The following is an 18,911-nucleotide window of genomic DNA, read 5'->3' as shown; positions in this document are numbered from 1 at the left end:
CGAGCAGCTCAAGAAGGAAGCCAAGGCCAACGACATGTCCTACGCTCGATGGGAAGACACCGACGAGGACCAGCGGGGTCAAGCCAGGCTGACCGTCATGGACATCCAGGCGGACGTGACTCGATACTACATGGCAGCAGACGTGGTGCTGGTGCCTTCGCTCAACGAGGTGCTTCCTCTTGTCATCGGCGAAGCCATGGCCTTCAACAAGCCCGTGGTCTGCAGCGCCATCGACGGCATCCCCGAGGCCGTGGACCACCAAGTGGACGGCCTGCTGGTGCCTCCAGCCGACGCCCAAGCTCTCAGCGACGCCATCTACAAGCTCCATCAGAGTCCCGAGCTGCGGAACACCATCGGCAAGGCCGGCCGCGACCGCGTGCTGCGGCAGTTCTCCTACGACGTGATGGCGTCCAACTACGACAAGATCATGAACAAGCTCATCAGCAACACCCCGAGCCTCAGAGGCTCCTCTGCCCCGGCCCACTCGAGACAGGCCCGGGACCACCGGCATGGCGTCAGGCTTGCTCGTCAAGCTGCTGCAGCCTAAGACTAGTTAGTAGGTGGAGCGCTGAGCTGGCAGCCCATCAGTTTAGTCCAGCTGAAGGGATGTATGACTAGTGTACAATACATGTGTAAAATACAAGACTTGTGTTCCTGCCTGAGGGACTGAGATGAGCCTCGGAGAGCGAGGTTGTGCGATAGTGTGAAGGGGGTTGCCGGCTATGCGATCAGTGCCAGCGGGGTCCACACGAACACGAAATTCAGTTTCATCCATGCAATTTCTTCTTCGCACTTGGCCTACGGCGACTTCACATCTGGCCAGACCGAACTCTTGTTACTTCAACATCCATCAGGACGACCCCCGCAATATCCTGCCCTAGCGCCTGGTAGCAGTCACAACAGTCAGCGTGAGCAAGGGCGGAGAGGGGATGGACAGAGGCTCTTTGACCTTGCGCTCCCTCTCCGTTCGGATCTTGTTGAGGACTGTTGAGTACAGCCTCTGCCTGTTGCCGAAGGAACGTGGGATAGGCTCCTCGCTCCTGCCGACCTTGCTCAGCCGCTCCTCGACAGAACAGGAAGTCGTTGCCCCCTACTTGTTATGGTAGCCCAGGGAGGAAGGGATCAGAAGCCTCCGCTTGCCGCCTTCCCTCATCCCCAGCAGACCCTCTTCCTGCCATGACGTCAGCTACCACGCTTCTGGCCCCTTGACCTACCAGCCCCTTGATCACCCGCGTCTTACCCAGCTCTACCCGAACAGGCTCATCGGAGTATCTGCGGGAGAGTCACGATCATCAGTACGGGCACTAGGCTCCGCACGTACGTGTCCTCGAAAGGCTTCCCCTGGCGTCCTGCAAGTCTCCCGATATAATGGAAGCTCACTTTGTCGCCAACCTTGACTTCCTCGCCGCTGCCTGCTCTGATGTCGACAAACTTGAGGCCTGCGGACTTCCTGTCACCTCCACCATAGCCTCTGCCAGCACTGGTACCGGTTCCTGAAGTCTGGAAAGTAGAGAGCTGATTCTGATCCGCCGCCGCCGCCTCTCTCGTGATGAGGAGGTGCAGAGAAGGAGCAACCAACTTGGCGGCCGTGATGACCTCTCTCCTCGACACCTTCTAGTAACCGTCACACCGGTTGTCAGCTCAGGCGCGCAGGAGGACCGCGATGTCTCGTCGGCCATGCTCTGCGCACATTCTACCGGTGCACGCGACGTTCCAAGAGGCGCATGGCGGCAGCAGCGAGAGGAGGAACACAACAGAGAGGGACAGAGCTGTGCGCATCGTAACGACCAAGTTGGTCTGATCAAAGGAGAAGAGCAGGGAGGTAGTGAGGAGGAAGGAGGGAGGGGTTTTCGTCCAAGTGTGCAACTCTGAGGGGAGCTTGTGAATTTGAGCTCACCTCAGGATTGTCTCAGCTGACTACAAACTTGGCTCTACGACACGTTCTGATGTCTGAAAGCAAGTCGATCAAGCATATTACAAGTTCATTCATGGCATGAGAGTGAGGTGATCAAAAACCTCAGCCGTCGATCAGATCTAATGTGTTCATGTAGGAGTATCTTCCAAAGACGATGAAAAGATGGCGAAACCACTCGCACTGGCTGTTGTGAGCCTGCGAATGGGTACTGTGATGAAAGGCACGTCCATCCCCACCAGGTTTACCTTCAGACATTTCCAGACTGCTCCGAGATCGAAGAAGAAGACTGTCTGCGACGTCGGGGAGTCCATTCTTAGCAGCTCTCGAACATCACTTTCTAACGCTGCAAGTGGACCAATATACTTGCGAAGCCTGAAGGATATGGAAGTGAGAAAAGTCCACAAGCCTTCTATCTCTTGCGGACATACAGGTTGACACTCTGTAGCTTCCATGCCTTTCCTTTTTCAATCCGCTTGTTCTGGACGAGCTTCACCAAGGCAGTGTGAACTGCTATATGATTGGGATGTCCTGCGCGATGGATTAGCGGCACAGAGTCCAACTAGCTTCCTCTGACCTGATACACCATATTCATCAAAGGTGATGACTGTGCTGATACCATTCTTCTTCAGGTACGGCAGTATATACAAGGATATGGTGTCCGGGCTCCACGTATTGGTGGGCCCATCCTTCGTCCACGGTTCAGCTTCTTACCTACACAGAGAAGAGGAAGGAAACCTGCAAGGACGGATCGTCCACTACGCTCACACGTTCTTTTGGGATCCCCAGCAGACGACAGCTCTCAACGAGCTCGCTCGCTCGTACCCAACCCAATCCCGCGTAATCACCGTTCGACAAGCTCATCACATGTACGTTCACGCTATCTCTCAATGCAAGGATTGTCGGAGTGAAGAACATTGCTTCGTCGTCAGGATGAGCTATCACAAGCAAAACGTCTCCTTCCTCCTTGAAAGGTCTTGCAAATTTGTCTCTCGCTTTACTTTTTTGAATTGTCCTGCGATCCATGTCAAAGGACATACAATCATTAAACCATCTTTTTTGCGCTGAAAACATCAACAAGAACAAGATTACAATGAAAGTGTTAAGACTCTTGTGCGTTCATCAAAGGGCTTCTACATCAGTGCCGCCGTCAAATGTAACAAAACGGGTGAGAAGAAGCAACAACCTTGCAGCACCCACATCTTCAACATCTACCATCATCACCTCCATGAGCATCTCATCATCTCATACCATTATACGTATTTCCCTCTTCTCTCCTTGCTCACCTCATCAACGACACTGCAATCGCAGCCACCACTACCGCGCCGATCCACCATGTTTCGCCCCCCATGCTTGACCACAACTTGTTTTCAACTCCTTGTTGCTACGAGATGTGTATTAGAATTTTGCTGTCTTCTTCATTTTTCAATATATATTCTGAGGCGAGCGGTGAGTTTTCGCTAAAAGAGGACTTGTACCGGTCAATCTTACCAACCTTTGGGGTGGTGGGGGGTACTCGTGTATTGGGTACGGGCAATGGCGGGATGGTAGATGTTAGTATGGGGAATGGAGGAGGAGACGATGAAGGCAGGAAAAGACAAGAGCCAGGGAGTATGGAGATGACAAAACTTCAAGATGATCGATGATGCCTGAAAGATTTCAATGTCTCGTTAGCAAACACACCTTGCTTGTTGGAAACGGGAGCAGGGCAGTTCCAGCAGTCTACTAAATGGTACTCATCGGAAAGAAGATTGTATTTAATGTCGAGATTGACTCGGTTGCACTGGAGTTTTCTGCACTGCCCGCAGTGGAATAAAGCACGAAGCGAGATACATTCACAGTAGGAATATTCTTCGATATCTTGCACAGCCATGGAGCGTTCGAGGCCGGACATCTCGTTTCACGATGGCTCTCTCAGCTCAAATTCCCCTAAAGAGCCGCAACACGGAGACCACGAGGCCCTGTATCAAGCCCTGTCTGATAAGATCAGGGAGCAGGCAAGGGAGATCCTGGAACTCAGGGAGCAGGTAGCGTCAGCCGACATCTCTCGCGGCTCCAATGCCCTCAATAAGAGCAGCAAGAACAGCTCGATGTCGTGCGTGAGTCCTTCTATAACGAAGGACCATTTTGCAAGGGATGGGAACTTGAGCTTCAAAGAGCACAATGTGAGGATTGTGTTTTGCGTCGAATGTGTGTTGACGTTTGGCCTTGTGCTTATAGGATGTGTTGAAGCAAATGATAACCATCTCGAAAGAGTACAAGCAAGTCAACAGAAAACTCGAGAGCTCGTTGAATGAGAAGAAGAACTTGAGGAAAACTCTGGAAGCGAGAGAGAAGGAACTGATGGCTGCGGAGAGGCAAGTCTCTGTGCTGCAGAAGGCCCTGCAAGAATCGAAAGCTGCTGGGACCAGCGAGCCTTCGCAGCAGGGATCCAACAGAGAAGCTCTTGCGACTTTGGCAAAGGCATTGAAGAGTTTGCAGGTGACATAGACCCACGCTCGAACTGCGATCTCATCTGACATTCTTGTCTTCTACAGAACAAATTTTCGGTGAAAGAGAAGGAGTATGACGAATTATTTGCAAAGTACAATGACGTGAAGAATGCGGCAGATGAAGAAGCAGCATACAACAAGGTAGCTGCGACCTCCTCTATCGCTCTTCTGTTGTCATGATCTGGAATCCTGCAGTCATTGAAGAATGCTCTCAATATCAAAGCACATGAGGTAGGGAGCTACCCCGTGTCTTCCTCTTGTCTGAACACTCGCAAGCAGCTTGGTCTTCAAGGAGATTCTCAGGGAGGTGTGTTGGAGGAAGTCATGAAGCAGAAGGACACGATAAGAGGTATGCGCGTCCTGAACTGTTCTACCTGTGTTGATCATATCTCAGGTCTCCAGAAGGAAAAGGAGCTTCTGACTCAAAAGCTGGAAGAACAAGCGAGGAATCAAGAGTTATCAGATATTCAATCACAATCAGAGGAGTACCTGAAGTTGAGACAGGTGATTCGTCATGTCCACATCTTTCATGCCCTGACCTTGCGTGCACAGGCGATCGCAAGGCTCGAGAATGAAAAGACTGCGGTAAGTTACATGAAACAAGAAGCTTCCTGTCATGACGATGGAGCTCAGTTGTTGGATCATATCGACTTCATCGACAATGACAATGTCATGCTCGAATCTTTCTACGTCACAGCAGAGGCAATAGTCAACACTCTATCCAATCAAATGTCAAGGATCACGAGACTTACCAAGGGTAAGAATCCATCATAGATACAGGTTGTCCATCTGAGCCTTTTTGGAAGAGATGAAATGCCAAATGGACTCGATGAGAGAAAGATTGCCCCGTCTCGAAGCTGATTCAGCGGAGAAAAACAAACTGAGAGAGCAGTGCAAATATCTCGAGACAGAGCTGAGGTATGGAAACCTTGCACGTCGAGGTTCAACCTTGACCTGTTCAAATTAGCAAAGTTCTGCAAATGTTGTCCCACAAGGATGATCTCTACGCGGAGAGTAAAGCGGTGCAGGAAGAGCTTCTTGACGCGCTGAGAGACGTCAAAGCTCGAGCTGCCCAGACTGAGAATGAAGTGGATCGACTTCGGCTAGTGGAGGAGACTCATCAGAGATGCAGCCAGGAGATGAGGTCCTCCCCCTTCCTCCCTCTTCCTCTCCCTCCCTCTTTCTCTCCCTCTCCCTCTCCCTCTCCCTCCCCCTCCCTCCCTCCCCTTCCCCCTCCCCCTCTCCCTCGGTTCCTCTTCCTCTTCCTCTTCCTCTCCCTCCCTCCCTCTTCATCGCAACCTCCAAGTTCCTCCCTCCCTCCCTCCCTCCCTCCCTCCCTCCCTTCGTGCTCCTTCATTGTCTCCCTGGATCACTGCTCTCTTTCCTCTCTCTCTGGCTGCCTAGTCTCTGTTTCAACCGTCTCTTGGCATGGCGAGTTCTGATGGTCTCCGTAGAAAACTTATTCAAGACTATGAAGGAGACAAACGAAACCTGGTCGAGGCGGTATCCAACCTCAATCTCGAGCTCTCCTCTGCAAAGGCAGAGGTCGAAGCCTTGAAGTCAGCTGTCGATAACAGTCGGAACATGGAAGCAGAGGTAAAGGAGATCAAGAAAGCAGCCAACCAAACTCACTCACTCCTTCCAGCTCTCGTCCGCAACCATAGGCAGGATCAAAGGCGAGCATGAAACGGAAGTCAGAAATCTGCGAGGTCAAATCGACTCTCTGAAACAATCCGTTGATCATGCGGCCCGCGAGATACGTCTTAGAGATGCAAAGATACAGGTTGTCTCCTCGTCTCCTTACAATCGTCCTCCTCCCCTCCCCTGCCGGGCAAGTGACTCATCCTTCCGCAGGAGTTGTCCTCCATGGATCGGCCCAGTTTCGCCTCCAGCGTTCCGTTTCACCGCCAGGCACAGCTTCCGCTGCCAGAGGTGAACGGTCGTTCTAATCATCTTCATCATGTGAACGAAGTTGTGCAGGACTTCGACCGCCCTCTCTCGACATCGTACGAGAACACTTCCATGAGCTCAACCACGCACTCTCCCGCCATCTCCTCAAGTCACCGGGCCAACGACTCTCACCATCACGAGATGTATAGATTGGGCCATGCTGGCAGCGCTAAGAGGGACCCTTCAGACAGCCTGCAAGTCTCCTCGAGGGACGTGATGGGGATGGAAACGACCTCGATGAACTACTCCACTCAGTCTTCTTCTCACCTCAAGTACGACGTTCTCCATCCTCAGGCAGGGAGACAGGCGCACGGCAGCCACGGGAGGGTGGACACTTCTTCATCGCTCCATCACTCGCACTTTGACGCTGCCGGCGATCAGACTCTCTTGTACTCTCGCGCCGACACGTCAGCAAGGAGAGGGCAAGACATCAACGTCGAGACTCGCTCTGCTGGAAGCCTGGACGACCTCAACGAGACTCCTCGGTACGCAGCTGAAGCCCTACGGAACTCTCTGCAGGACTGGAACTCGATGGCTAGCGCAAACTCGCCGCCTCCCCTGAAGCATCAGCCCAGCAAGCCGTTCCTTCCAAGCCCTCCTCCCCAGCTGACCCCGAAGCGTCCGATTCACACAATGAAGAACCAGCGCTGGACTGCGGGTGTCAATGACAGGAGCGGCAGCATTGGGGGTCAAGCGTTTCTGCATGCGGACAGTCTTGCTGCTTCCTCTGAACAAACCGTGCTCTTTGGACTGGATCCGAACGCTTCTAGAATGTCTTCGTATCGCCCTCCAATGCGGTTGGCTCAGAGCGAGGCAATCAGAAGTTTCGACCCTCTCACTCCTGGTGTCGACGTCGGCTCCTCTTCCTCCATCACACACAAGTATCTTCGTTGAATCCCTCTCGTTCTCTCAGGCGCTGATCTTGCTCCAGGTTAAGTCAGATCCATCAATCATACGCAGCTCTCCGGGGTGAAGGACGTCGACTATAAAGGGGGCGCACGAGTGGTTGTAAATAGTTCAATACATGATTAGATTAGTTCCGGGTCTGTCGCAAGTTACTATTGATTCAACTTGACAGCGGCAACCTCAGTCGAGTCCGTGTGGCCCGCCGCTCTAATAAACCTTCCCGAAGTTTGACAGCGACGAACTTCAACCAGCGAGGTCGCCGCACTAGCTGCAGCTAGGCCTTGCAACATGAACGGAACATTATGATACGATCAAGCCAACCGTCAGATCTAAGTCAGTGAGCACTGAGACGGGCAATAGTCTGAATCTCCGGGGCCGGGGACTGAGTCCGTCTGCCGAGTACCGTACCTGACCCGACTCAGCCTGGCAGACTCGCCGGCCGCGCGCCCTTGACAGCACCACTGAGGCTACGGGTAGGCGCGGCCCAGGGGGGTTTGATCGGACGGCCCGGGTCTAACTAGTCACGCGGCCGCTAGCCTAGCTCAGTCACGCCAGTAGCAGCGAGTCACTGAGTCGGAGAGCCCGGCTCGGACTGAGATTTCTCTTTATTTGACGAAGCTTGATTTGACCTTTTTTTTCTTACCTTTCAACGGACTATCGGGGCAGGGCGATGGCGGCATGGAGGGTATGGATCTTGCTGTTGGTTGCGGCCGAGGGAGGAAGTTGGCAGGAGACTCCGAGGCTCGAGGTGAGAACCTTGCTCTGAGCGCCTTCCTGCCACGCTGACGTCTCCCTGCTCTCAGCCTGACTTGAGGATCCTCGTCAATGGCAGCGGCTCGTTCGACATGGATGTGGGGCCGGACGCTCTCGCGTTTGTCTCGAACCTCTCAGTGTCCATCTGGTCCAGGAGAAAGGAAGGAGATTGGGGTGATTGTTCGTTGCCTTCCTGCTCCGATTTGCCGCGTGAGATATCTGAGGGCGTTGCAGGAGAGGTTGCAAACTTTGACCTTCCGGAACAAGGAGGAGGGAACGAGAGTCTCGCGCCGAAGCTGAGGCTCTCACGAGGATACCTTGCCGTCTGTGTTGGAAGATCGATCTACCTCTACGGGAATCATGTGGGAGGTACAAGCTCCAAGATCTTGTAACAGCTCTCAAGTGTTGATGTTATTTCTTGTACCTGCCAGCCAACGGCAGTTTCGTCAAGGATGGCTGGGGGAAGTTGAAGCATTTTCAAGTGAGCTACCCCAACGAAAGCCTTGACATCCTCCCCATGGACGTGGCGTTCGGAGCCAGAGTCCTCATCGTGTCCTACTCCTATGTAGGCGACGCGAACTCGACCTTGGTCAAGTTCTTCCCGTTTGCCACGAGAGGATCGGAGGCCAGTCAAACTTTCCTCTTCGATGACGTGGCAGGAGAAGGCTGTGGACGGTCCCTTGCGGTAGATGAAGAGCTCTTCTACTCCTTTTCGGACGAGCTGGTGGCAATCGGGTGCCCTGGCAACGGAACTACCGCCGGCTCGGTCGGGATTCTCTGCAATCCTCCTCCTCCTCCTCCTTCTTACCTCTTGCTGTTAGCTGGTGCTGGTAGAAAGGCCAACAAGGGAAGGAGACGACTGGGCGATCACGCGGAGGCTGCAAGCGGTGGACGTCTATGGGAACAGCGAGGCCGTGGTGGGAGACAAGTTCGGGGAGCAGGTGATAGCGATGAGATTTCTCGCATGCAACGAGTGATTCCTTACAGGTTGCCTTGAGTTATGGCTACCTGGCCGTGATGTGCTCGAACTGCGATGAAGGACGTGGATCTGTTTTCATCTTCCACAAGAGTCTTGAGGATGCCGACAAGGAGGACAACAACTTCACTGGCTGGTCGCTTGCCAAGAAGTTGACGTGCGCTGCCTGCAATGTGATCTGAATCGGCTCCAGAGCCTGCCCTGACTGTCCCTCTCAGTCGTTGTTGAGGACTTCGATTTGTCTACGAGCAGCCGAACTTGGTTTGGTCGACTGGGAGCACTCGCAAGCCTATCTGTTCGTCCGTGACAGTGAGGGACCCTACAGGTAATGGGAGGGGAGAGAAGAGAAGAGAAGAGAAGAGAAGAGAAGAGAAGAGAAGAGAAGAGAGGAGAGGAGAAGAGGAGTGAAGAGTAGAGTAGAGTAGAGTAGAGTAGAGGACAGGAGAGAAGCGCAAAAGTTCAGAGAGAGGGAGGAGGCAGTGTTAGCAGAAGAGGTTATACATTGTTGTGGTGTTGCTGATCAAAGATGAACTTGCAGTTTTGCGATGGAAGCGATTTACAACGTTCCCTACCTGAACGACACGAGCGATGGGGTTGCCTCTTGCCGATTGCATGGCGGCCAACATGCCATCTCATCCTACTCCCCGCAGTCTCAGGTGACTTTTCTTGTCGTCGCAAGGCTCTGAAGACTAGGGCGGGTGCCAGGAAGCAAGGATTTACTTGTGGACTGAGGGGATAGAGCTGGGATCCGTAGACGCTACTTTCTTGAACATGCAGATGTTTCCTCCTCCTCTCCCTGCTGGCTCTCAGCTGGGTAGCAGCGTCGTGGGATCGCCTGTGGACACGATCGCTGTGGTAGGAGCTCCTTCAGCGTCAGTGGATAGGTGAGGACGCGAAGGCGGGAGCGAGGGGGGCAAGAGAGTCAGGAAGGAATGGGAGAGGCGGAGAAGGAACGAGAATTGTGAATGGGAGGAGAGGGGGGGGGGTTGAAGAGAGGGAGAGGGAGGAGAGGGGAAGGCAGAGGCAGGGGCAGAGGAGGGAGGATGAGACAACAAACTGAAGATGATCAGGTTTGGCTCCGGTTGCGCGTTCGTTGTCTTCCAGACCCGCTGGAAGGAGGAGCTGCAGTTGAGGCTGGTGGAGGGAGGGACGCTGCTTCCTCCATCATGGGGGTTGTGCTCTGTCAACGAGACGGAGGAGGGTTTCTCGGACGTGACGTGTGCGTACGAGATTGACTTTGGGAGATCGTTGTCGCTGATCTTCCTGGAGGAGGGAGTGGTATGCTGAGCATGCTTGCCTCTCTGCCTCGCCTGACCTAGCATCAGATCTGCACCAGGAGCAGGCATCTCCTCGCCGTCGGAGCCCCTGGCGCCACTCCCAGCTCGTTGCAGGTGTTGAGGAGGAGTGAATGAGAGGAGGACGGTGCGGCGAGGAGAGAGGAGGAGGGGCAGTATGTTTCCTCCTTCTCCTCTCCTTCTCTGCTCTGCTCTGCTCTGCTCTGCTCTGCTCTGCTCTGCTCTGCTCTGCTCTTCTCTGCTCTTCTCTTCTCTGCTCTGCTCTCCTAGCATCTGATTCCCTTCTCCACCGATGCAGCGTGGCAGCGGCGCTGTTTTCCTGTACGAGATGTTCTCCCCCTCCTCCGGCCCGCAGCTCGTGCAGACGTTGATCCCTTCCTACTGCTACCGCCATTGCGAGGGCGACGGCTACGGCTGGTCGGTCGCCCTGCATGCCACCACCAACTCCTCCCTCCTAGTCGTCGGAGCCCCAGGAGCAAGCATCTCCGACCAGGGTCGAGTCGGGCTGGTCGGGGTTTGGGAGAGGGTAGGAGATGAATTTGTCCAGACCCGCCTCCTTCACCCCCCCCTCACTGCCGAGCAGTTTCCTCCTGCCTCCCTGACCTGCGGCTCGACCACCTTCCTCTGCCGGCACTTGACCATTGAGAACCTCCTGGCGACCCCCGGCGGCCGGTTCGGGGAGGCCGTTGCTGTGTTCGGCAACAGGATCTTCGTGGGGTCGCCGGGAGCTGGGGTCGGAGGTGGGATCGTTGCTGGGAGGATCGGAGCTGTGTACGTCTTCGACAAGTTTGCTCCATCTCTGGGGAGGGCTTTCTCCTTCTCCCCCAGGAGATACTTCCCCTCCTCCTCCTCCTCCTCCTCCTCCGGGCTCACTGGGTCCTGGGGGCTGCGGCAAGTTCTTGTCGACAGCAGCGGAGGGTCAGGTGCTCGGTTCGGCTTCTCCCTGTATGTCAACGAGCAGCTGCTCGCCGTCGGGTCCCCTGGCTGGACCAACTTCCGGGCCGAGAACGAGAGGAGGACGCTGGACTCTGGCGCTGTGCTGACTTTCGCGGAGAGTGCGGAGGGGAACTTGTACGAGTACCAGCGGGTCCTGCCAGACGTGACGTCGAACAGCTCCAGCGGTGAGCTGACCTGGATCGTTGTAGGAGGAGAGGAGGAGAGAAGAGGAGAAGAGAAGAGGAGAAGAGAAGAGGAAGAGAGAGGAAAAGAGGGAGGAGGATGATGGGGAGGATGAGGAAGAGATGGAGGGGACGAGAGAGGAGAGAGAGGGAGAGGAGGAGGAGGAGGAGGAGGAGGAGGAGGAGGATACTGACTTGTCTGCAGAGATGTTTGGCTTTGCCGTCTCCCTCAATCCCCTCGGTTACGCTGCCGTCAGCGCGCCAGGGAGAACGGCCCCGGCGCGATGGCCAGATGATTTCATGGAGCAGGACGGGAGACTGAGGAGGAGGACCCAGGGCAGTGCCTTCCTGTTCGTTCCTAACTCCTCCTCGTCCTCCTCCTCGCCATTATCGCTTCACCTGGTGCAGAGGCGAGAGGTCCAGGATATCTTCGCATGCTCAAACGCCAGAGTCGGCCACTCGCTCTCCTTCGACGGCGACTTCCTCCTCCTCGGAGCCCCTGGAGGGAGCGAGGTGGACTCGGCCGACAGGTTTGCCAAGGGAGCACGAGCTGGAAGCGTTTCAGTGAGTCCAACAGCCGAAGCCATGGTTGCTGCTTCCTGACTTTCTCCCTCCAGGTCTTCAAGGTGTCACAGACGACCAGTCAAGTAGGATACGTCTGGAGCCATTCGGTCATCAACTCCATCGATCACGCTCCTGGTTGGTTCCTGGACGGCAGTTTGTATCAGCCTTGTCTGCTGTCCATCCCTCGTCCTCCCAGCCCTCCGGCCTGCTCCTCTCTTGTGTCCGTCCTCTCCCCCTCCTCAATTTCTTCTCCGTGTTTGCCTCTTTGACTCTCCTGCCCGCCTCCTCTCCTCTCCCTTCTCTCCCTCCTCCTCTCCCTCCTCCCTTTTCCTCCTCTCCCTCCTCCCCCTCCTCTTCCTCTTCCCTCTCTCCCTCCCTCCTCCATTCTCCTCCTATACCTCGCCCCTTCCTCACTTGATCCTGCAGCTTCATCCTGCCTGGAGCTGCTGGAGAGAGGATATAACCAGTCGGGCCTCTACTGGCTGCTGCCGCAGAATGAAGACGGCTTCGTCAACCACACCAAGGAGCACGTCGGCTACTGCGACATGCAGACCATGGGAGGGGGATGGCTGATGTGCTTCACAACAACTGAGCGTGTCGATCTTGTGAACGAGTTCGCTTTCGACCTCTCACTCCCTTACGGGACTGATGGTAGCCCCTCCTCTCCTCTCTCCTCTCTCCTTTCTCCTCTCTTCTCTCTCCTCTCTCCTCTCTCCTCTCCTCTCTCCTCTCCTCTCCTCTCTCCTCTCTCCTCTCTCTTCTCTTCTCTCCTCTCTCCTCTCTCCTCTCTCTTCTCTCCTCTCTCCTCTCTCCTCTCTCCTCTCTCCTCTCTCCTCTCTCCTCTCTCCTCTCCGCTCTCCTCTCTCCGCGCTCCTCTCTCCTCTCTCCTCTCTCCTCTCTCCTCTCTCCTCTCTCCTCTCTCCTCTCTCCTCTCTTCTTCCTTCTCTCGCCAACTCACCCTTCCTCCGACGCCCTCTCCTTCTCCCCTTCTCGCTCCACAATGTCTGTTCACCTTTCCCTCCGCGTTTCTCTTCAACCTTCTCCTTCCTCTCACTCGCCTTCCCTTCTCACGTTCCCTCCCTCTTCTCTCTCACTACCTTGCAGGCTACCGAGCGGACTGCAGGAACTATCCTTTCTCAGAGGTCCTCTACGTCCAGCACCTTGAGCAGGGCGTCTTGTCTTCCAACTTCCAGGATGGAGGTGACGTCATCACCGTCTACAGGGCCGTCAGCCGCTCACCGACGACCGTCATGGGAGGATCTTGGACGGCAGCAGGATGGGAGGAGGCTAGTCTGCGAGGAGGAGTGGCGGGCGACGTGTACGGGAGGTACTTGTGGAGGATGTACGACTTTGGCGACAAGCACGGAGGAGGGATGTGGGACGAGGAGATGCAGCTGAACGTCTGCGCAGCAGGGAGAGAGACGGCCGGGTTTTTCTTCTCGGGGGTGGAGAGGACCGCGGCATGTCAAGACGGCTGGAAGAGCTGCTCTGACTGGTGCAAGGACGAGGTGTCCAAGTACAGCAGGGCATCTCAGGAGGGAGGATGCATGTACGGGGGGAGCCCCGAGGCCCTGGGGGTCAGCAACCGGAACCTCTTCCTATCCCGCCAGCTGCGATCCAGCAGCAGCGTCAGCTCGAACTTCTCAGCCGATTACGGGCGGCTCTACCAGGCACCCGACGCGAACTTCGAGAGAGGAGCATGGCGACCACAGCTGGAAGACGCCGAGGCCTATCTCGAGGTCGAGCTCCATCAGCTGGAAGACAGTTTGGTCGCTGTTGGCCTGCAGGGAGGGAGGTGGGGCGTCAACGGCAGCAACGAGGGCTGGGTCAAGTCGTTCTTGGTGCGCAGCAGCACGACGGGGGTCGACTGGATGTTGGTAGGAGACGAGGAGACAGGGCAGGGGACCCTCTTCCAAGGCAACGAGGACGCAGACAGTGTCCGCCTGATTTCCTTCCCTTCTCCTCTCTCCGCTCGCTTCCTCCGCATCTTCCCGGTCTCGTGGGAGAACGAGGCGGCTCTAAGGGTGGAGCTCTACCGCTCCTCCTGCCCTCCCTCCTCCTTCTCCGGCACCTGCGTCGGGCGCAATGGTCACGTCCAGCGCCCTCCATCTCGGATATCCGTGGGGCTGCGAAACTACCAGGGCAAGTGCCAGGCTGGATGGACCGGGGACGGGGTACACTGCTCCTGCTCTGCACGGTCGATAACCGACGTTCTCGCCTACTGGAGGTTCGAGGGGGAGGGAGGGAGAGGAGGCGCAATAGCAATCGAGATCAACGCAGCATCGCCCGTCGGGCTGCAGGACGAGTGGTACCGGGAGAGCGGGGTCGCATCCCCTCGCAACGATCTCTATGCTCAGGGAGGCGGAGGGAGCCTCGCCCCTGTCTACTCCGGTGAAGTCCCCCCAGAGGAGAAGTTCGCCGTTCTCTGCGCAGGCACCAGGGCCTCTGCCTTCTTCCCCGGGGTCAACTTCCTGTCTCCCTCTCCTGCCTCCTCCCTCAACCTCATCAACGTCTCCTCCTTCACCATCGAGTTCAGCTTGCGGGTTGATGAACCTCAGGGCTGGGACTCGTGCCTGCTCGATTTCTCAGGGGATCACCCGGGGCTGCGGGTTCAGTTGAGCATGTCAAGGAGGATTGTACTCTCATGGACGACCGCGTCCCTCGACCTCCTCTCGCTAGCTGGCTCCACGGAGCTGCATGAAGGAAGATGGTGGAAGGTAACCATCGTCGGGGACCGGACCCAAGGAACGTGCAAGATCTTCGTCTTCGATCGCGACACGGGCTCGTGGAGGGCAGACGCCGAGCTCGCAGCATGCAGCAGCGACTTGTTCACATCGCAGCCCAACATCAGGTGCTGTGACCTCAGTAAGTTAGTCAGAGATGAAGTCATGACATGATCAGCAGGTGGAGAGTGGGAGCATGCGGTGACGTCGGCCGCTCCTTCGGCTTCTTCCGCGGGTTTCTCGATGAGATTCGCATCTCGTCCTCTGCTCTCCCCATCTATCGATGGCTGTGGCAACCCTAGAATGCCTGCAGCTCGTTTCTTCCTCCTGCTTTAGCACCGCAGGATGTCAATGCGCGGCTCCCCAGGAGCGGCATAATGGCGCCTCAAGGTGACAGAGTAGATCTAGCAGAGGAAGTCACGCACGCGTTGGCTCTACGGACATGCAGTAAGACCGTCTTGTCAGTTCGCTGCATGACGAGTCTGACTCGTTCGCCCTGCTCCCCATGCCTGCGAGTATGGATGTGAGGGCAACGTGGTTGTATTCTAGTGTGAATGTGATACATAACAAGTCTGTTGACGAGCTCACTCTTGTTCGCCCTGTCTGCATTCACATCGATATCTCCGATGCTCAGTAGCCTAGCGATCAGCTTGAGTTGTCATCACCCAGCAAGGATTCACCTACCAATCCCCCTCGCAGATCCTTGGCTGACTATACTCCTCGTCATCCTGTTTGTGGCCTGATGCACATCATTTTCAACGAGACCCTCCTCCCTCCTCCCTCCTCCCCATGCTTCCCCCTTCCTCCCACCCTCCTCCCTCCTCCCCCTCCATCCCCCTCCCACCTTCCTCCCACCTCCCTCCCTCCTCCCTCTTCTCCCACCTTCCTCGTCACGCATATTCGCCGCACTGCGAACAGCAAAGGGCTGGTCCCATGACACGACTAGTCCTAGGGCCCCCGCGTGCTCGTTTGCTCGCGCGACGATTCGATTCACAGCCCCGGGCTGGAGGCAAGGTTGAGCTGTCCAGCGGTCAGGGAGAGGAGGAGGAGGAGCGACTGAGCGCCATGACAGTCTCTCTGCGATGCATGCGCCTAGCTCGTCATCGATCACCGGGCCCTCTGCCATCCTTTTCAAAGCAGGGAAAAAAAAGGTCATACGAGCAAGCCAGGACAGGCGGATGTAACGACAGGTAAAGACCGTCCACCTCATGGATCAACGGCCAGCAAGCAGACATGGATTGATAGGATGGGCATCCAAAGGTTAACCGTTGCACCTCCTATGGCCCGCATTCTTCATTCCTGCCCTCCCTTAGCTTGCGCTCTCTTCCTCCCTCCTCCCACGCAGCCTTCCCCTTATCAATCCACCACCTCCTCAACTCATGAGAAGTATTGCTTATAACATTTCATTCCACGAACACATGGACATCAAGATATTCTTGAAAGTCTGAGCACAACCAACCATAGCGAGAAATTTTCCCAGTCTTGAAGAAGCTCCAATGAATTTCACTGGATTTTGAAATGATTCAACTTCACTCGCTGTTCTTTTATCCACGACTTCCATGCACGATGACTTACACTGTGAGAGTATTCTTGACCAAACAATTTTCACCAACCTTAGATAAGTTTTCAACCTTCCCACACACTTGTTCATCTCCCACATCCTCGGCAACCTTTTTGGAGCGCGCGGGGGACCCCCCCCCCCCCCCCCCCCCCAATAGAATAGAACGAACGACAAGAAAATCACATGGTCTTCGAAGTACCATTGCCCCACGATCTTCTGCCGTCCTTCACTTGAGAGCACGACTGGCGACTCCGCCACATTCATTCAGGAGGAAGAGCTCCACGTATCGATCGCCCATGTGGTGCCTGTCCTTCTCACGTACCGCCTTTCTTGCATCTTCAATCCTGTTGAAGGATACCCAAGCTTCTCCACTTGGTCTTCCCTCCTGCAAATTTTGCGTCAGAAGTGAATTTTTTGCACTATAATGCCTTACAGAGTTGATGCCAAACGTGATGCTTTCTTCAAGGACCCCAAGTCCCTTGAAGAAATTCAGAACATCTGCAGTCGTTGCTCCATAAGGCAAGCCCCGAAGTTTGACCTTTGTGGTGGCCCCTTTCCCCTGAAATTGCATATGTGACCTCCCTTGCATACCAAGGACATCAAATTGAAACCTTTGGTTCAGTTCGTTTCCCTTCAGTTTTGGTGGTTGTTTTGGTGGTTTCTGTTGTTCTTTTCGGGTCCACACGAGCATCTTCGCTTCGCTTTGGAACTTCCATGCTCCTCTTGGTACCATTTTCCCCAGCAGAGTTGTTCTGTGACATGGTGTTTAGTAAACAGTCGATCGTAAAAGAATCGAAAACAGAAGATTTTATGCAATTTGATTACCGGATTCCGTACAGTAACAGTAGGGCCCACAGAATTTGTCGGAAATTTTCCTTGAGAATTTGGTACTTTCTGCTGTTCTTCTTCTTGCTGAATGTTTGCAAGAGAGATTCCTCCGACATTGCTTGATCCAGAAGAAGTTGCATTGGATTGAAGTTGTTGTTGCATGTGCAGCTGTACTGGATTCATTTGCTGATTGAACATGAATTGTATTCCACTCTGTCCATTCTTCTGAGTCTCACCGCCCCCTTGCATTATGATCGAGGGAGTTTGTTGCTGTTCAGGAACGTTGATTGAAGAGGGGATTACTGGCTGTTGTACCTGCGGGAAGGGAAAATCTATCTGATTTCCAGTCGCAGCATTCAGAAACGATGGTCCAAATTCAGCATTGATGGGTCGCTCACCCAGATCCAGACCTCCACCAGATCCGGAGTTCCATCGCACAAATTCGGACGGGCCACTGTCGATGTTCAGCCTTTTCATGTCAGCTGCGTCATCCCCATCCAATGCGATATTACCCAGCCCGAACTGCCATTCATTCTCATTGACAGACCCACCCCACTTATTTAGAAGCGAGGAAGCTAAGATCTGGTTTTGCGATGAAGCATTCCCCCACACCCCAAGAACATTTTTCCCACCCCACTCCCTGTTGTCCTTGGACAAGACAGAGTCGAGTCCAAAAGGATTTGAGCCATTCACCCCTCCAAAAGCCTTCTGGATGCCTCTGTCAACTACGGATGCATTCCTCCTTCTCTCTTCTGTCATCACGGTTTCTATGAGCTTGAGCGCCTTGTCCCTCTGCTGTGGAGGGTGGCAGTGTTCTGATACAATGCGGCGCAGCTCTTCCCATGCAGATAGCAACGTAGCCTCAGACCAGCCACCAGCCTGAGGATTGAAAGTCTCTTCCATGGTTTGAAGAATGATTGCTTACAGAGCTGCTCTTTGTGACAACAAGTGTCAGACTGACGCCGAGCTACCAGCCGAATTCCAAAACAAAGTTGGCGACACACCAATCGCCTGACACTTCAACGAATCTCGATTGGGACGATCTTGGGCGGAGATTCAGCTTGACACGTTGTCTTCACGTGTTATCATGCAAGAAAATCGTTCTCCTCAGCTCAGCGCTTGCCTTCGACTATCACACATCTCCCACCTCACCGCCATGATCGCCGCCTCAACAAAAAAAGGCGCCAACCTGGCCGGACCTTCTGTACCACCCCACCCGTGCATTGCGTTTACAAATTCATAGCACCCCTTCTTTAATCTGTCAAAGTACCTACTATTGTACTTTGCATGAACTACCCCACCCACCGACTTTCCAATCGTAGAGGCACTTTTCTAAGCCCGCGGCTCCTTGTACGGGAGAAGGACAGTACCAGCAATGAATATTATATTCCAAATATTTGTACCAAAACAATTACTATTACTAGGAATATCTTGACAGAAGTCGATCGGAATGTAGAAAAAATGTACCAAGGACGATTCCGGTATAATTATTATCTGTACCGTATTACAATTATGATCTGTACCGCACGGGGCTTTTGTATGAAGGGCGCTGTAGTAAAAGTGATTGTATACAAACTTTGAAAGAAGTGGTCCACGTAAAAATAATATAGTACGAACGAAATCGTTTTAAGTTGAAATTTTGTGATAAGAAAGTCTGAAATGGCAGAGGAGAGTTCAAGTAGGTTCGGTGCTGAAAATCTGAAATGCCAAAAGAAAAATTCGATGGATCAATTCATCATAAATTCGAATTATCCAAAGATTTTTCAAGCCATATTGCGAAATTTAGCCCCTTTGGAATGATGAGTCCCTTCTGCTACACTACCGTTCCCCATT

General features: G+C 54.3%; 7 protein-coding genes across 7 annotated transcripts; 3 read left to right on the top strand and 4 right to left on the bottom strand.

The window, feature by feature from the left end:
- Positions 1-127: 127 nt before the first annotated feature.
- Positions 128-448, top strand: GUITHDRAFT_53548 (hypothetical protein; the record flags this gene model as incomplete). Its single annotated transcript, XM_005836377.1, has 1 exon — positions 128-448. A coding segment is annotated over one exon (321 nt), but the record flags the coding sequence as incomplete, so codon positions are not given.
- Positions 449-751: 303 nt separating this feature from the next.
- On the bottom strand, positions 752-1,842 carry GUITHDRAFT_85797 (FKBP-type peptidyl-prolyl cis-trans isomerase). The gene is made up of 7 exons (XM_005836376.1): positions 1,660-1,842; positions 1,488-1,614; positions 1,322-1,439; positions 1,215-1,272; positions 1,095-1,171; positions 950-1,040; positions 752-884 (listed from the first exon to the last, which is right to left on the bottom strand). The coding sequence occupies exons 1-7, from the start codon at positions 1,777-1,779 to the stop codon at positions 810-812; spliced, it is 666 nt and encodes a 221-aa protein (XP_005836433.1). The 5' UTR covers positions 1,780-1,842; the 3' UTR covers positions 752-809.
- A 190-nt stretch (positions 1,843-2,032) lies between these two features.
- On the bottom strand, positions 2,033-2,869 carry GUITHDRAFT_54525 (hypothetical protein; the record flags this gene model as incomplete). The annotated part of the gene is made up of 4 exons (XM_005836375.1): positions 2,033-2,227; positions 2,340-2,443; positions 2,490-2,601; positions 2,651-2,869. Coding segments are annotated over 4 exons (630 nt in total), but the record flags the coding sequence as incomplete, so codon positions are not given.
- Positions 2,870-3,783: 914 nt separating this feature from the next.
- Positions 3,784-7,248, top strand: GUITHDRAFT_136114 (hypothetical protein; the record flags this gene model as incomplete). The annotated part of the gene is made up of 13 exons (XM_005836374.1): positions 3,784-4,011; positions 4,133-4,393; positions 4,450-4,545; positions 4,600-4,635; positions 4,684-4,753; positions 4,799-4,908; positions 4,957-4,989; positions 5,038-5,161; positions 5,271-5,322; positions 5,372-5,548; positions 5,859-6,000; positions 6,259-6,336; positions 6,385-7,248. The coding sequence occupies 13 exons, from the start codon at positions 3,784-3,786 to the stop codon at positions 7,246-7,248; spliced, it is 2,271 nt and encodes a 756-aa protein (XP_005836431.1).
- A 682-nt stretch (positions 7,249-7,930) lies between these two features.
- On the top strand, positions 7,931-14,991 carry GUITHDRAFT_136113 (hypothetical protein; the record flags this gene model as incomplete). The annotated part of the gene is made up of 17 exons (XM_005836373.1): positions 7,931-8,008; positions 8,064-8,187; positions 8,248-8,382; positions 8,445-8,779; positions 8,835-8,954; positions 9,001-9,162; positions 9,208-9,314; positions 9,528-9,645; positions 9,767-9,873; positions 10,060-10,267; positions 10,315-10,380; positions 10,583-11,405; positions 11,608-11,966; positions 12,020-12,101; positions 12,393-12,617; positions 13,071-14,817; positions 14,871-14,991. 17 exons carry the CDS (start codon positions 7,931-7,933, stop codon positions 14,989-14,991), a joined length of 4,917 nt encoding a protein of 1,638 aa, XP_005836430.1.
- A 30-nt stretch (positions 14,992-15,021) lies between these two features.
- On the bottom strand, positions 15,022-15,587 carry GUITHDRAFT_104978 (hypothetical protein; the record flags this gene model as incomplete). Its single annotated transcript, XM_005836372.1, has 5 exons — positions 15,022-15,093; positions 15,144-15,198; positions 15,253-15,327; positions 15,374-15,428; positions 15,572-15,587. The coding sequence occupies 5 exons, from the start codon at positions 15,585-15,587 to the stop codon at positions 15,022-15,024; spliced, it is 273 nt and encodes a 90-aa protein (XP_005836429.1).
- An 889-nt stretch (positions 15,588-16,476) lies between these two features.
- Positions 16,477-17,981, bottom strand: GUITHDRAFT_104977 (hypothetical protein; the record flags this gene model as incomplete). The annotated part of the gene is made up of 4 exons (XM_005836371.1): positions 16,477-16,635; positions 16,684-16,809; positions 16,862-17,002; positions 17,076-17,981. 4 exons carry the CDS (start codon positions 17,979-17,981, stop codon positions 16,477-16,479), a joined length of 1,332 nt encoding a protein of 443 aa, XP_005836428.1.
- Positions 17,982-18,911: the final 930 nt, after the last annotated feature.

This window comes from Guillardia theta (assembly GCF_000315625.1).
Source record: "Guillardia theta CCMP2712 unplaced genomic scaffold GUITHscaffold_18, whole genome shotgun sequence".
In the NCBI taxonomy this organism is placed as follows: Eukaryota; class Cryptophyceae; order Pyrenomonadales; family Geminigeraceae; genus Guillardia; species Guillardia theta.
The sequence above is the reverse complement of the archived record's forward strand: the minus strand, read 5'-3'. Positions and strand labels throughout refer to the sequence as shown.